This window comes from Ursus americanus, chromosome 8 (genome assembly GCF_024610735.1).
Source record: "Ursus americanus isolate L20-20 chromosome 8, mUrsAme1.1.p, whole genome shotgun sequence".
Classification (NCBI taxonomy): domain Eukaryota; kingdom Metazoa; phylum Chordata; class Mammalia; order Carnivora; family Ursidae; genus Ursus; species Ursus americanus.
The window spans coordinates 44989345-45005883 of record NC_142134.1 but is presented as its reverse complement, the minus strand read 5'-3'; the positions used below and the strand labels follow the sequence as shown (position 1 = coordinate 45005883).

Genomic DNA, 16539 nt, shown 5'->3' with positions numbered 1-16539 from the left:
CTATAGATGAGAGAAATCATATGATAATTGTCTTTCTCTGCTTGACTTATTTCACTTAGCATTATCTCCTCCAGTGCCGTCCATGTTGCAGCAAATGTTGAGAATTCATTCTTTCTGATAGCTGAGTAATATTCCATTGTATATATGGACCACAACTTCTTAATCCAGTCATCTGTTGAAGGGCATCTCGGCTCCTTCCACGATTTAGCTATTGTGGACAATGCTGCTATGAACATTGGGGTGCATATGGCCCTTCTCTTCGCTACGTCTGTATCTTTGGGGTAAACACCCAGTAGTGCAATGGCTGGAAGCCCAGGTTTTCTACTCCAGTCTTTGTTGGCACCCAAGGGAGGGGGCCAGGTGGGTGGACGTAGGAGTTCTGGCTCCCCACTTGGTCTCCACTCCTGCTGTGATGGAGGTGATCTTATTACCACTGAGCAGTCATCAAAGGCCTGACTCTTTACTGGACCTCCTCTGACACCAACCCATGAGCAGAGGAAAGAACATCTGATTACTGTCTTCTCTGACACCTTCCTGGAGAAGATATTGGGGCGCCTTGTTAAACTTCACAAGAACAGAAGTCCAGATACCCCACAAGCCCTTGCTGGTGTGGGTGAGAGTAGGGTTACAATTTTTCTGTGGTGTTTGGCTGGAATAGAATAGTTATCATCTAAAAGTTTTTTTTCCTAGTTCTTTGGCTAGAGAAAGCAGGCTTTTTTTTCTCTGTCACACCTTATGGCTTTTCCAGGTTGCCAGCTTCTTCAGCTCCAATTTGAGATATATGTAGCAAGAAGAAAACCCTAGCAACTCATTATCATGTCATCCCTTAGGTCACAAGTTCCCTAGGCAGTCTTCCTTTTCCCCCTCCACATCAGAATTTTCTTATGTCTGATGTATATATCATGCCCAGGGTTTTAAATTATATTTAAGTGGGAGAAATAGGGAAAAAATACATCTATCCCATTTTCCCAAGTGGAAGTCTGAGATTCACATTTTTAAAAAATTTCAGGAGACAGTCAGTTCCCTGGTATTACTATTATCGCTCAAAAAGTGGTCAGAAGTTTTTCCAGAGGAAAAGATGCTTTTTGCAAAGCCCATTTTCAAGATAAGGTTTGGGTAAGACATTCAAAGCATTATAGATACATTCCAGTACGTATAAGATTGTCATGTAGAAATGAAACAGTCTTGGCGCGCCTGGGTGGCACAGCGGTTAAGCGTCTGCCTTCGGCTTAGGGCGTGATCCCGGTGTTATGGGATCGAGCTCCACATCAGGCTCCTTCGCTATGAGCCTGCTTCTTCCTCTCCCACTCCCCCTGCTTGTGTTCCCTCTCTCTCTGGCTGTCTCTATCTCTGTCAAATAAATAAATAAAATCTTTGAAAAAAAAAAAGAAACAGTCTTAGCCTCATTAATATAAGTGCCTAATTTCACCATGGGCTTTAAATCAGTCACCATAAGAAGGAAGCCTAGGACTCTTCTCATCTAACAGGTTGTCATTCACAGTGTCTCAGTGCATCTCTTAATCTGACCTCATGCCATCTTTCCTCAACTCGCTAGACTTTCCCAGAATACTCTTTGAAGCTTAGGATCCTCTGAACTGTACTGTTCTTGCTCCTTTCAGAAACCTGTGTTCCTACAAAAACAAAACCCTGGCTGAAAGACTACCAACTGTGGGAAAAGCTAGGACTGAAGATGGCCTTTTTGGAGTTGGTACTAGAAGGAAGATGTCCAGGCCGCACCCTCAGGTAGTGGCAAGATGAATTAGAGCCTTGGAGCCTTAGTTATCCAGTAAGCCTTCAGGAAACCACTGAAACAACTTGGGTAGAGACTGGTCTGGCAAGGGACACGAGGCTGGGTATAGACAATGGAGTTGAGAAAATATATTTATAGTCACCTATAGAAAGGGTAATAGGGATTATGTAAGGTTAAAAAAAAAAAATCTGTGAAGATTGTGGAATTTGCAAGTCAGGGGTACTCAGGCCCTGTGGACATCTTTAGTTTTCTACCAGAGGAGACTGTAACAGTTGTTGGGGACCGGGACATGATTGATTCAAAAGCCATTATTCTCAGCCTTGGCTTTACTATAGAGTCCCTTATGGAGTTTTCTTAAAGTCAGCTGTATTCAGGTGGAATTTTAAACACACAATTTGAATTTCAGCAAAAATTCACATTCATGGGGCACCTGGGTGGCACCATCAGTTGGATGACCAACTCTTGGTTTTGGCTCAGGTTATGATCTCAGAGTCTTAAGATCCAGCGTCCCATCAGGCTCTGTGCTCCAGAGTTGGCTTGGAGTTTCTTCCTCTCCTTCTGCCCCTCCCCACTGTGCGTGCTTGCTCTCTGTCCCTCAAATAAATCTTTTTTTTTTTTTAAGATTTTATTTATTTATTTGACAGAGATAGAGACAGCCAGCGAGAGAGGGAACACAAGCAGGGGGAGTGGGAGAGGAAGAAGCAGGTTCACAGCAGAGGAGCCTGATGTGGGGCTCGATCCCATAACGCCAGGATCACGCCCTGAGCCGAAGGCAGATGCTTAACCGCTGTGCCACCCAGGCGCCCCTCAAATAAATAAATCTTTAAACACACACACGTGTTTATGTAACCATCAATATAGTAAAGTCACAGAACATTTCCATAACCCCCAAAAGTTTCCTTGTATTTCTTCCCAGTCAATTTTTCCAACTTCAAGCAAATATCTGATCTGCAAATTGGATTTGCATTTTCTGGAACTTAATATAAACGGAGTCTTCGATATGTGCTGTTTTGTATCTGGCACTTAGTTCACTCAGCATAATTTTTAGAGTCCATCCTAATTGTATCAGCAGTTTACTCCTTTTTATTGTTGAGTGGTATTTTATTATACGGATATATCACAGTTTGTTTACTCATTCACCTGCTGATGAAAGTTGGAACCGTGATCGGTTGAGTAGAGTGTTCTATAAATGTCAAGCCGATTCGATTGATGGTGGTGTTTGTCTTCTGTGTCCTTTCTGATTCTCTACCTATTTGTTTTATCAGTTACTGAGAGTGGAGTAGTGTTGAAATATTTAATTGTAGACTTCTTCCCCCAGCTTTCAGTTATGTCAGTTTGTTTCATCTGTTTTGTATATCTCTTTTTGGATATACACAGTTGGAATTCTTATGTTCTCTTCTGAATAAACCCCCTTAAATTGAACTCTATCTTTCATGGTAATCTTTTTTTCTGATGTTGTTATAGACATTCCAGCGCTTTCATGATCGGTTTTATGTGTTGTATCTTTTTCTGTCCTTTTACTTTTAACCTATGTGGTTTTGGTTTTTTTTTAAGATTTTATTTATTTATTTGACAGAAAGAGACAGTGAGAGAGGAAACACAAGCAGAGGTAGTGGGAGAGGGAGAAGGATCCCAGGATCCTGGGATCATGACCTGAGCCAAAGGCAGATGCTTTAACAACTGAGCCACCCAGGTGCCCCTTAACCTATGTTTTTATGTCTAAAATGTGTGTGTGTGTGTATGTATTTATATTTAAATTCAGTTCATTAACATATAGCATATTATCAGTTTCAGAGGTAGAGTTCAGTGATTCATCAGTCTTATACCCAGTGCTCATTACATCACGTGCCCTCCTTAATGTCTGTCACCCAGTTACCCCATCCCCCCACCTATCTCCCCTCCAGTAACCTTCAGGTTGTTTCCTATAGTTAAGAGTATCTTATGGTTTGTCTCCCTCTCTAGTTTCGTCTTGTTTAATTTTTTCCTCCCTTCCCTTATGATATTCTATTTTGTTTCTTAAATTCCACGTATGAGTGAGGTCATATGATAATTGTCTTTCTCTGATTGACATATTTTGCTTAGCATAATACCTTCTAGTTCCATCCATGTCCAGCTCTGTGAAAAAAGTTGATGGTATTTTAATAGGAATTGTATTGAATGTATAGATTGCTGTAGGTAGCATAGACATTTTAACAATATTTGTTCTTCCGGGGCACCTGGGTGGCACAGCGGTTAAGCGTCTGCCTTCAGCTCAGGGCGTGATCCCGACATTATGGGAACGAGCCCCACATCAGGCTCTTCTGCTATGAGCCTGCTTCTTCCTCTCCCACTCCCCCTGCTTGTGTTCCCTCTCTCACTGGCTGTCTCTATCTCTGTCAAAAAAATAAATAAAATCTTTAAAAAACAACAACAACAACAACAACATTTGTTCTTCCAATCCATGAGCATGGAACGTTTTTCCATTTCTTTGTGTCTCCCTCAATTTCTTCCATGAGTGTTCTGTAGCTTTCTGAGTACAGATCCTTTGCCTTTTTGGTTAGGTTTATTCCTAGGTATCTTATTATGGTTTTGGCTGCAATTGTAAATGGGATCGACTCCTTAATTTCTCTTTCTTCTGTCTTATTGTATAGAAATGCAACTGATATCTGTGCAGTTATTTTATATCCTGCCACTTTGCTGAATTGCTGTATGAATTCTAGCAATTTTGGGGTGAAGTCTTCTGGGTTTTCCACATAGATTATCATGTCGTCTGCAAAGAGTGCTGATTCGGATGTCTTTTATTTCTTTTTGTTGTCTCATTGCTGAGGCTAGGACTTCTAGTATTATGTTGAGCAGCAGTGGTGATAGTGGACATCCCTGCCATGTTCCTGACCTTAGGGGAAAAGCTCTCAGTTTTTCCACATTGAGAATGATATTCATTGCTTTTTGTGTATGGCTTTTATGATGCCAAGTTATGTTCCCTCTATCCCTCCACTGTGAAGGGTTTTAATCAAGAAAGGATGTTGTGCTTTGTCAAATGTGTTTTCTGCATCTATTGAGAGGATCATATCGTTCTTGCCCTTTCTTTTACTTTTTAATTTTTTTTTAAAGATTTATTTTTTATTTATTTAGTTGAGACAGAGCAAGAGAGTGAGCATGAGCAGGGGAGAGGCAGAGGGAGAGGGAGAAGCAGACTCCCTGTTCAGCAGGGAACCCGACCTAGGACTCAATCCCAGGTCTGTGAGATCATGACCTGAGCTGAAGGCAGCCACTTAACAGACTGAGCCGCCCAGGCGTCCCCATATTGGCTAATATTTTGGTGAGAATTTTTACATCCATGTTCTTCAGGGATATTGGTCTGTAATTCTCCTTTTTGGTGGGGTCATTGTCTGGTTTGGGGACCAAGGTAATGCTGGCCTCATGGAAAGAGTTTGGAAGTTTTCCTTCCATTTCTGTTTTTTGAAGCAGCTTCAGAAAAATAGGTATTAATTCTTCTTGAAATGTTTGGTAGAATTCCCCTGGGAAGCCATCTGTCCCTGGACTGTTTGTTAGATTTTTGATTACTGCTGCAATTTCCTTGCTGGTTATGGGTCTGTTCAGGTTTTCTGTTTCTTCCTGTTTCAGTTTTGGTAGTTTATGAATCTCTACGAATGCATCCATTTCTTCCAGACTGCCTAATTTGTTGACACATAGTTGCTCATAATATGTTCTTATAATTGTATTTCTTTGGTGTTGGCTGTGATCTCTCCTCTTTCATTCATGGTTTTATTTGTATGGGCCCTTTCTCTTTTCTTTTTGATAACTCTGGCCAGAGGTTTATCGATCTTATTAATTCTTTCAAAGAACCAGTTCCTAGTTTTGTTCATCTGTTATACTGTTCTTTTGGTTTCTGTTTCATTGATTTCTGCTCTAATCTTTACTAATTCTCTTCTCTTGCTGGGTTTAGGCTTTATTTGATGTTCTTTCTTCAGCTTCTTTAGGTGTAAGGTTAGGTTGTGTATTTGAGTCCTTTCTTGTTTCTTGAGAAAGGCTTGTGTTGCTGTATACTTCCCTGTTAGGACTGCCTTTGCTGCAGCCCAAAAGTTTTGAACAGTTGTATTTTCATTTGTTTCCATGACTTTTTTTTAATTTGTCTTTAATTTCCTGGTTGACCCATTCATTCTTTAGTAGGATGCTCTTTAGCCTCCATGTATTTGAGTTCTTTCCAAATTTCCTCTTGTGATTGAGTTCCAGTTTCAAAGCATTGTTGTCTGAAAATATGCAGGGAATGATCCCAGTCTTTTGGTACCAGTTGAGACCTGATTTGTGACCCAGTGCGTGATCAGTTTTGGAGAATGTTCCATGTGTGCTCAAGAAGAATGTGTATTCTGTTGCTTTAGGATGGAATGCTCTGAATATATTTATGAAGTCCATCTGGTCAGTGTGTCATTCAAAGCCCTTGTTTCCTTGTTGATATTCTGCTTAGATGATCTGTCCACTGCAGTGAATGGGGTATTAAAGTCCCCTACTATTATTATATTATTATCGATGTGTTTCTTAAATTTTGTTATTAATTGGTTTATATAATTGGCTGCTCCTATGTTAGGGGCATAAATATTTTCAGTTGTAAGATCTTGTTGTATAGACCCTTTAATTATGATGTAGTGTCCTTCCTCATCTCTTATTACAGTCTTTGGTTTAAAATCGAATTTGTCTGATATAAGGATTGCTACCCTAGCTTTCTTTGGTGTCCATTAGCATGATAAATGGTTTTCAACCCCCTTACTTTCAATCTGGAGGTGTCTTTGGGTCTAAATGAGTCTCTTGCAGAAAGGATATCGATAGGTCTTGCTTTTTTATCCAACCTGATAACCTATATCTTTTGATTGGGGCATTTAGCCCATTTACATTCAGAGTAACTATTGAAAGATCTGAATTTAGTGTCATTGTATTACCTGTAAAGTGACTGTTTATGTATATTGTCTCTGTTCCTTTCTGGTCTGTGTTACTTTTGGGCTCTCTCTTTGCCTAAAGGATCCCTTTTAATATTTCTTGTAGGGGCTGGTTTGGTGATCACAAATTCTTTCAGTTTCTGTTTGTCCCAGAAGCTTTTTATCACTCCTATTTTGAATGACATCCTAGCTGGATAAAGTATTTTTGGCTGCATATTTTTCTCATTTAGCACCCTGAATATATCATGCTGGTCCTTTCTGGCCTGCCAGGTGTCTGCTGCTAATCTTATGTTTCTACCCTTGTAGGTTACAGACCTCTTGTCCCAGGCTGCATTCAGGATTTTCTCTTTGTCTCTGAGATTTGCAAGTTTCACTATTACATGTTGGGGTGTTGGGCTATTTTTATTGATTTGAGGGGTTCTCTGTGCCTCCTGGACTTGGATGCCTGTTTCCTTCCCCAGATTAGGAAAGTTCAATGCTATAATTTGCTCTAGTATACCTTCTGTCCTTCTCTCTCTTTCCTCTTTTTCTGGGATCCCAATTATCCTAATATTGTTTTGCTTTATGGTATCACTTATCTCTTGAATTCTCTCCTCATGATCCAGTAGTTGTTTCTCTTTTTTTCAGCTTCTTTATTTCCATCATTTTGTCTTCTCTATCAGTAATTCTCTCTTCTACTTCTTTTATCCTAGCAGTTAGGGCCTCCATTTTTAATTGTATCTCATTAATAGCCTTTTTGATTTTGACTTGATTAGATTTTAATTCTTTTATTTCTCCAGAAAGGGATTCTCTAGTGTCTTCTGTGCTTTTTTCAAGTCCAGCTAGTATCCTTATAATCGTTATTCTGAACTCTAGTTCCGACATCTTACTTATATCCATACTGATTAGGTCCCTGGCAGTCAGTGCTGCCTCTTGTTCTCATTTTTGAGGTGAGTTTTTCTGTCTTGTCATTCTTGCAGGAAGTGGTCGCTTTTCTGTTTGTAGAATTGCAGCAATTCTTTTCTTACATCTCTGGTTGAGTTCACAGGTGTTTAGAATGATTTGGTAGCTATCTGAATTCCTGGGACCAGACAAAACTAAGGTCTCCTATTCCTCTGCCATCTTGGAAAGTCCTCTCTAAAATGTGTTTCTTTTAGCATCCAGCAAGCTCAGTCGGTAGAGCATGAGACTCTTAAAATATGTTTCTTTTAGATACCATGTTGCTCTTTCTTTTTTGTGGGTATGAGCAATCATTACCTTTACATTGGAGTGATTACTATTCATAGTTAATGCAGTTATCAATATGGTTGGTTTAAAATCTGCCGTCTCTCAGTTTTTCTCACTGTCCCTTCAGATCCTTGTTGTTTTCTCCCTCGTCTTTTATTGTTCTGGAATAGCTGAGTACCTTTTAACATTACATTTTATTTTTATTGTTGGCTTATTTTTCATATGTCACTTTTTTTTTTGCAAATTTAACTTATTATATTTTCAAGTCATAGGCTTTGCTTAGTTTACAGTGTTTCAGTCTTCCTTTGCTCAGTCTCATGGAACTTCACTTGGTATATGCATAGCACGATATTTAAAGATTCAGGCAGACTGCTCAGCTGAGTTACAGAGGTCTTCTGGAGCAGCTCCCTCTTCTAAGGTACTCTGCTTCTCAAATTCCAACTTTTGTCTTCTCAGCTCAGCAGGATAACTTTGATCTGCTCAGGATCCTCCTCCTTGCTCTACATTCCGAAAAGTATCTCATTCCCCCCGCAAAAAAGCCAGTGTGCTCACAGGGCTCATCATATTTATTTTCCTTTTCTCAGGAATTATAATTCTGTACTGCCTGTTGTCCAATATTTGAAAACTGTTTTGTATATATTTTTTCCATTTGTGTAAGTGTTTACAAGTAGGAAGGTAGCTCCCTTCCCAGTTTTGCCATCATGGCTTAAAGCTCCTGTGGTGGTTTTAATATAAATATCTGAGTTCCATTCTAGGCTAGATTTTCTGGAGGTGGTACTGGGTTTCTATATTCTTCTTTAAAAGCTCCTTGGGATTTTGTTGTACAAGTTTGAGAACCATGGCTCTATAGAGTTTTTGGAGCCAAGCAGAGATCATCTGAGCCCAGCAAGTACTGGGGCCTAATATAAAGTACAGAGATGCTGACATTTGGGACTTTGATCAAATAGAAGGCAAGGAAGATGAGTTGGGAAGGAAGAAGGCTATGTATAAAAAACCTTACTGAAAGGAAGGTAAGAGAGGAATCTCCCCTGTTTGGGAGTTTTGAAGCTAAAGTGTATCCTATCTTCTTTCTCTCATAGAGCAGAAGAAAATAGTGGCCAGACTCATCCATTTTTTTCCTTTCCCACCCACTACTGTGGCAGGCCTTATTGTTACCTATACCATTTAGATTAGTAGACGTGAGGAAGATGGAGTTATGTGGAATAATCCATTTCTGCAGTCTTAAGACCAAGGTTTTTCCTTCAGTCATGTCCTCCCCGAACTAATGGAGGTTGAGAGAGAATAGGGTGACCTGATTCTGCCTCTGATCCAGCTCTCCCTCTTTCCTTCCGCATCTCTATTCTCTTCACCTCCCGAATTATTTGTTAGATAATCAGGTCAACGTAATATTTTTTATTTACATTGTGTGTAGCCATTCATGGACATTTGAAGAAACTAAAATTGTTGCCCTTTTAGAGGTGACTTAGCCAAACCAAATAAACAGGGAATGATGAATGTGTCCTCTAGGAGATCTGAACTTAAAACATTAAGGAACAGGGGTGCCTGGGTGGCTCAGCCATTAAGCGTCTGCCTATGGCTCAGGTCATGATCGCAGGGTCCTGGTATTGAGCCCTGCATCGGGCTCCCTGCTCCACGGGAAGCCTGCTTCTTTGTCTCACACTTGCCTTGCTTGTGTTCCCTTTCTCGCTGTCTCTCTCTCTCAAATAAAATATTTTTTAAAAATAAATAAAAATAAAATGTTAAGGAACAACCACAATAATAAAATTCATTTGTAGTCCTATTTTGGCTTAAAAATTAATGTAAATTTTCCGTTTTATTCTTTCATGTATCAGTATTTGTTTTATAACTGTTTTAACTTACAGAATTGACATTCCAGAAGAATGTACCATCTTTAACCTGTGTTTTCATACATATCTTGATATGCCCTTAGATTTATAACTTCTCTACTTGGTGAAGCACAACAGGAGAAGCTGTTTTGTTTTTAATGTTTTCTTTCCAAGTCTTAAGTTACACTTGTAGGTGATATAGGACTTTGAGGTACAGCCAGCAGATACTTGATACGTGTTTACGTGAATGGTTTTTTGAAGGGAGAGTATGTTTCAAATTCTGGTCAACAATGTGGTAGTCAGCCATTTTCATTTCTAGAATATGGCCCAGGCTAGTTGGCTGTAGTGAAATAGAATCCTGCAATGCTTTTCTCTTCTTTTCTCTTCTGGTATTGTGGATTCCTAGCTGGCATAGTTAAAACACTGTCATGAAGGATAGTTGCAGTCCTCTGAATAAGGACTTGGTTATTTAGGACTTACCAGTTATCTTGTTTTGTTTCGTTAGCCCAAAAATATTCTTTATTCCTTGCATTTCTGTAGAGCGAGTTTTCGTGAATACAGATGTACTGGTGGCCTAGTCATTAGTGTAATATAAAACACTTGTTTCGCTTACACTTAGTTACTACTAAAAACATTGATTTTTCTTTGCCATTCTGCAGTACCTTCTCCAGGCAAATTCCGCTCCCCTGCAGCACCATCTCCTTTGGCTCTCCGGCAACCAGTAAAAGCATTTAGTAACCATGGCTCTGGTTCTCCTGGTAGCCAAGAAACAACACAGCTCACACAGACCACCTCCTCACCTGGGCCTCCCATGGTTCAGAACACAGTCCCAGCAAATCCTCCCAACAATATCAACAGCACTACTCTAACCAGACCTGCAGGGACAACCGCAATGAGAAGTGGCTTGCCCAGACCCAGTGCCCCTTCTGCTGGGGGTATACCAGTGCCTCGCAGCAAACTTGCACAGCCTGTTCGCAGGTAAGTGACAGATGTTCTGTTTCAACAATCTTGAGCATCGGAAAGTGGGTACTTTGGAATTACATTCATCACTGCATGTGGTAGCAAACCTAGAGAGTCCTAATGGGTTCCCATTAGAGTCTTAGCAGAATTAGAATAAAACGTTACTTTGTTGTTTTAAAGAAATCGTCACTTAAGACACTAGGTTTCATTCCACTTTGGTCAGCTAAAATTCCTAATGCCTAACCTGATTAGGCATCTGTGAGAACTCCTAGAAAAAATTGTTAGAACCACTCCATTTGGTTGTGATATTTGTTCATTTTGAATATGTTATTCGGTAAAGGTAAGGAAGCATATTAGATAGAACCTAGAGTGATATTTAAGATAAAACTTATAGCTACCAAATCTGAGTATAATCTAGGAGGGTGGTTTTCAAACTTTGATACAATTCAGAATCTTCTGTAGAATTTATGTAAATGTAGAGGTCTAAGTTTTACCCCCAGAGAGTAGATCTAGTATGAAGGCCAAAATCTGTCAGTAATTATTTTGTTTATCTGTTGAATCTTCAGGTGATTCTGAGGCCAGCCAGGCTGGGAACCATGCATCTGTGTAATTGTAGTATCTGCCTTTCAGGAATGTGATTACATCACCATCAGAAATCTTAGGAGTCCAAACATAATTAAACTTTAAATATTTATTTGCATGGGAAAAAATGGCTTTCATCTTATAAGCATTTAAAATGAATTACCCATATCATTCATTCTAAGATAAATGTATTACATTTCTGAATTCAGTAGTAGAGTACAACAGCTTTTTGCTGTACACTGTGCTAAATAACTTATTACATGTACCTTATTGAATTTTTACGGTAACATTAAACATTATAATAACAAACATTAAACTGTTATTATCCCTATTTTTCAGAGGAGAATATTGAAATTTGATGAGGTTAAGTAATTTGCCTAAGACTACACAACTCAAGGCTTTCAGTTCTATGTCTGATTTAAAAGTCCATTTAAGCACTACGTCATTTTGCTCTCTAAGTGATGGTGACATTAAGTCTCTGCTGTCACATTCATCACTCTGCCGCCCTCAGATTAATTAATTAAAATGTTGGTGATCCATGCTGTTGGAAGAGATGAGACAGTCTTTTCCTTTCTTTTACTATAGTAGCTGTGTTAACAAAAAGATGTTAGTGAAGTCACCTGGAAAGTTGGAAATGCCAAGTGTGGAACAATTGTGCTAATAGGCTGTTTTGAGCTTTGATCTCAGTAGTCCCCTGGAACAGCCTTCATTGGATCAGAATGCCACCTGCAAAGTAATTAATATATGTGGGAGATAGTATGGTAATGTTTCATAAGCCTTACAAATCACTGTATAAAATTGCTTTATTTCAGATCCTTGCCAGCTCCTAAAACCTATGGTAGCATGAAAGATGACAGTTGGAAAGATGGCTGTTATTGACCAGCAAAGATGAGAATGCAGAGTTCCACAGCTTCATGGATACCCCTTCACCAGGCTAAAAGACAACTTTTATATGCAGACTGTTCAGATAAGACTCTTGGGATTTATAGATCCCAGCCCTCTCTGTCTTAATTAGCACAAACTGACAGAGATGATCAAGCAGCACTTTAATGACATTTAACATCAGATGTGTTTGGTAATCATACAATCACTCTCCGTGGAATCACATTTAGTTTTGTTTAATAGAAACTAAGTTGATTTTTTAATATTTGACAGAGGCCAATATCTGGGCAAAAAACTAACAGATGCCAAAGAGAAATGCCCATTTGTAAATGAGAGAATACCTTTGTGCACAAGAAAATGGTGAATTCAAGCTATCCAAAACTTTACATTCAACCTAATTTACTGTATAAATAGCATCAATAAATATTTGTGTTAATGAGAACTAATATTCTGACTAATTATCTAAAATGTTTCACTAGTGTTTCACTAGTACTCCAAGAAACTAAATTGAGATGGAAGGGAAGATGGGGATGGAAAGAAATCTAGCCTAGAGATTTCAAACATGATACCTAAATTCGTGAGAATTCTGTAAATTATTTTTTGCAGATTCATCAGAAAAATTGTCATTTTGTTTAATCTTAAGTTTTGGATGTAGCTCACCTGTTACCACCACCAGATAACGTTACACCGTGCGTCCACCGTGTTGCGTTGACACATCGGACTTCTGCATGTTTGTTTTGATTGCCAAAAGGGCTTACTATCAGTTGTACAATCTTTCTAAACTTTATAGCTCCTGGCTCAGGAAAGATAGCCTTTGCTATTGAAGCCACCTTCTTCACATGCTATTATATCTGTTACAGAACTAAGAGATCGTGTTTTTATTAGCAGGTTTCCATGATCGGAAAGAGCAAGTAGTATGTGTCTTTATTCTTGGTATAACTAACACCGCCTCAGTGCTTACAACCTGGAACAAAACCATGCCATGAGAGAGAGGGGGGGAAAAAATCTATGCACTTAACTTACAAAATCTCTGGTAATGACAGTTGTATTGTTATTATTAATTGACACAACAGTCTATTATGTGGTAGGAAGATATAGCCTGCTGAATCCTACTTAAGTTGATCCACTTTAAACTAGGTAACTGTGTAAAACCTCCTTTGAAAATACTGTCCCTTTTGACTTGGATTCTGCCTTACGTTAATTTTTACATTTTTGGTAAAAAAATGAAACCCACTACATATGACTCTAACCTGTTAAATACTTGCTCTCTAGTGGCCCTTGTGTATATCCTGGAAATCACTTTTTTTCGGTTTTATTAGACAATTACCAGACTAAAACTTTCTTCAGTGGGCTTCTCATTTTTCATGGTGAGGTCTGTTTTAAAATACTTAATTTGAATGGCTTTGAAATATTGGCAATCAGGTTACCTAAAGGATTTTAAGAGATTTGAACGTAAGTTCATTTCCTGTTAGTCAAAGACATTCTGTAAGTTGGCAAAAGAAATTGAGAGACAAATGAAAGACTTTGATATTCAGGATAGCATCGAAGTTGATAGGTTGAGAGAACGATAAAAATTTTAAAACCAAGACCCCCATTCTGCCGTGACAACCATGGTATTTTTTATTAGCTTGACCAGTAGGGAGTCATTCAGTTAGCACATCCAGCTGGAGATTTAAACTGCCAGTGCTAATGTATTTTGATGTATAATGCAAGGAAGAAATTTCATCCTTGAATTTGAGGATGATGAGTGTGGGTCAGGGAAGGGTGGCGTCAGAATTCGACATGATGATGAACTAAAAAATGTTGCTTTTCAGAGGAAGATAAAGCATCTGCTTTGGGTGGGGGGTATCTCATGTAAAAATCTAAATAAAAGAACTAGCCACTGTCTCTTTTTAAAACCATATGTACACAAAACAAAATAGGTCTCAGTTTCAGTGCAACGTTGCAAAAGAAAAATATGCTGCAATCTAATAATTACAAGGAATTTTAACTCTATTTGAAACACCCATTACATTAAGTTAGATTATCTGTTTCAAAAGGAGTATTCAGGTTATTTAACTTTGTTTTTAAATGGCTGCATCAGAAAAAAAAAGTCTATTTTTTTTTTAATTAAAATACTTCATCACTTGTTAAAAACGTATTTGGATCTGAGTTGGGTAAAGCATTATTTTACCTGCTGTTATACTACCACAGACTATTGGCTTTTAGGTTCCTAAAGAGAAAAATTGCCTTTTTACTAGAAGGCCTTTGTGTATTGCCAATTTTTCTGTTTGGGAAAATCTAAGGATTCACTGTGGTTAGTCTTACAGAAGAAATGTGGATTTGATAAACTAGTGCCTATGATTTTAACTTATGTTTGATATATAGTAGTAAGGGTTTTAATGAATGTTGATTATTTTTCTGTGCCAACAGCCCAGAATTGTCACTTATATGTAAGCAGAAAGCTATGAGCTCTGCTTCCAAAGTTATTTAATTTTCTCAGTGTTTGAATGTTATTTTTTTGTAAGTGTGTTAATAAAAGTGTAAAAATTGGAAAAAATATAAATATTCTTAACTCAAGCATTTGCTGGATCATTTTTCTACAGAACCTGTTTGTATAATATAAAACACTCTGAAGAGTTGACTTTTTTCAGTTTTCATGCCCTGGAAATCACATTTTGTACAACTGGGGACCATTCATAATTGTCAGACTTTTTAAAATTATCTCAATACATCACTTTTATAAAAGAGTTTTTTTGAAAGGAAATTAGATACATGTGTCCCCAGACATTTGTATAACTCTAGTATGATCTAGACTATGTATGTTTGAATTTTTATTGAATGTACAGACATCCATTTTTGACATTACGCATGGTCCTTTTAGATCACATGAAGTTTGATTTGCAAACATTTCTATAGCTGAACTTGTATGTGTGGTTGCCTCCTTAATAAAACAGCCTGACCATAATGTTTATTATTAAATTAATATTTGTTTTTTCAAGTGTTTTATGAATTTCTGGATATGATAAGATTCCCCAACCCAAGTTGCCTACAGTTGGTTTTAATAAATTTCTCAGTTGATTTTTTTTTTAAGCACACAGACCCAAGTCATATTGCCCTTTCAGACTTGATCTTCATGAGTTGAAATATATCATGTTATATTCTCCTTGTCCTAGTTATTTCATATTTGAATTATTTGGAGTATATTTATAGTTTACTCAAAACGGGTATGTTCTTGGAACTTTGTCACCTGCTGTGAATTGATATACCTACTTTTAAAAAGCCAGCAGATATAAAACAAGCAAAAAACCATTATATATGAGTTTCCAAAAGGGAAAATTAATACATTTTTAAACCAAGTATATTTATTTAGTTAATTGTGCATTTTTCTCTTATGGATAAATGGAAAAAATCCAGAATTATACACTGTTAATTAGTTCCCCACATTCCTTAGGAAGTTTTTACTGTCCTTTATGTTACAATTAGTCTCATTAATATAGCATAGGGAAATGATATGTTTGAATTTTCCCTCAAGCCAACCCAAAAACTTCTAAGAACCATTTAAAGTTAAATATCAATGTACTTGTAAATCAATGAGAAGTTTTCTTAAATTTCTTATATATCCAGTACAATGGAAAACCCATATGGAGGTTCTTATGAGATATTTGCTGTATCAAAGTTTAGCTTTAAGTTACAAAAGCAGAATAAATAATAGAGAAACTTACTTTGAGGCAGGATGTTCACATGAGCATGAAGCCAAACTTAGCAACCCCTAATATATTTTTAATGATCCTAAATATAAGTCTGAGTGGACTAAGTGGTCCTCTGGTTACTAGTCTGAAAATGGAACAGATTTCACTCATGGACCTTACTTAATACAACTCAGTTTAAAACTATATTAACTACATGCCAATTTCAAACCAATTCTTTATCTAAACTGGCTAAACTTAATGTTTTCTCTTTTACAAAAACAAAAAATCTTTATTTGATTTTGAAAGTAATAGAGACTCATTACTTCAAAAACTGAAAATATTAATATAAATGATCCTACATTTAGGGGTCCTGCAATCCCACCATCCAGAAGTAAATATTTAAGTGCTGACCTAACATTCTTATAAAATGCTAAATGGAAGGGTAGAAAGTCTTTCTGTTTAGGATGAGAAAATATTTTAACATGAATTTGCTTTTGAATAGAGGTGTACATTAACTGATACTGAAAGCTTGACCCACATTTCTGCATTCCTGAGTGCAGATATTCCTTGATGTTATTTTTAAAAAATCTGTCATATATATTGTTTGTATCTTTATGACATTAGTTGGTTTTTCTTATGAAAAATTATGTTTACTATCTAAAACTAGAGAAGTAGTTAAATGGTAAAAGACAAGGCACTGAATTCCATAGGTAATCAACCACTTAAATTTGAGGATGTTGTTTTTTGTTTTT

The 16539-nt window shown here is 37.5% G+C and overlaps 1 protein-coding gene across 2 annotated transcripts in view; it reads left to right on the top strand.

Moving 5' to 3' along the window:
* The window catches only part of SLAIN2 (SLAIN family member 2), a 78060-nt gene extending 63385 nt beyond the window's left edge, over nucleotides 1–14675 (top strand). For both annotated transcript variants that reach the window (XM_045815851.2, XM_045815850.2), the window contains 2 exons: nucleotides 10352–10670; nucleotides 12047–14675. In XM_045815851.2, coding sequence (XP_045671807.1) covers nucleotides 10352–10670; nucleotides 12047–12113 — 386 coding nt within the window. In that variant the 3' untranslated portion in view covers nucleotides 12114–14675. The remainder of the gene's footprint in view (nucleotides 1–10351; nucleotides 10671–12046) is intronic.
* The last annotated feature ends 1864 nt before the right edge of the window (nucleotides 14676–16539 follow it).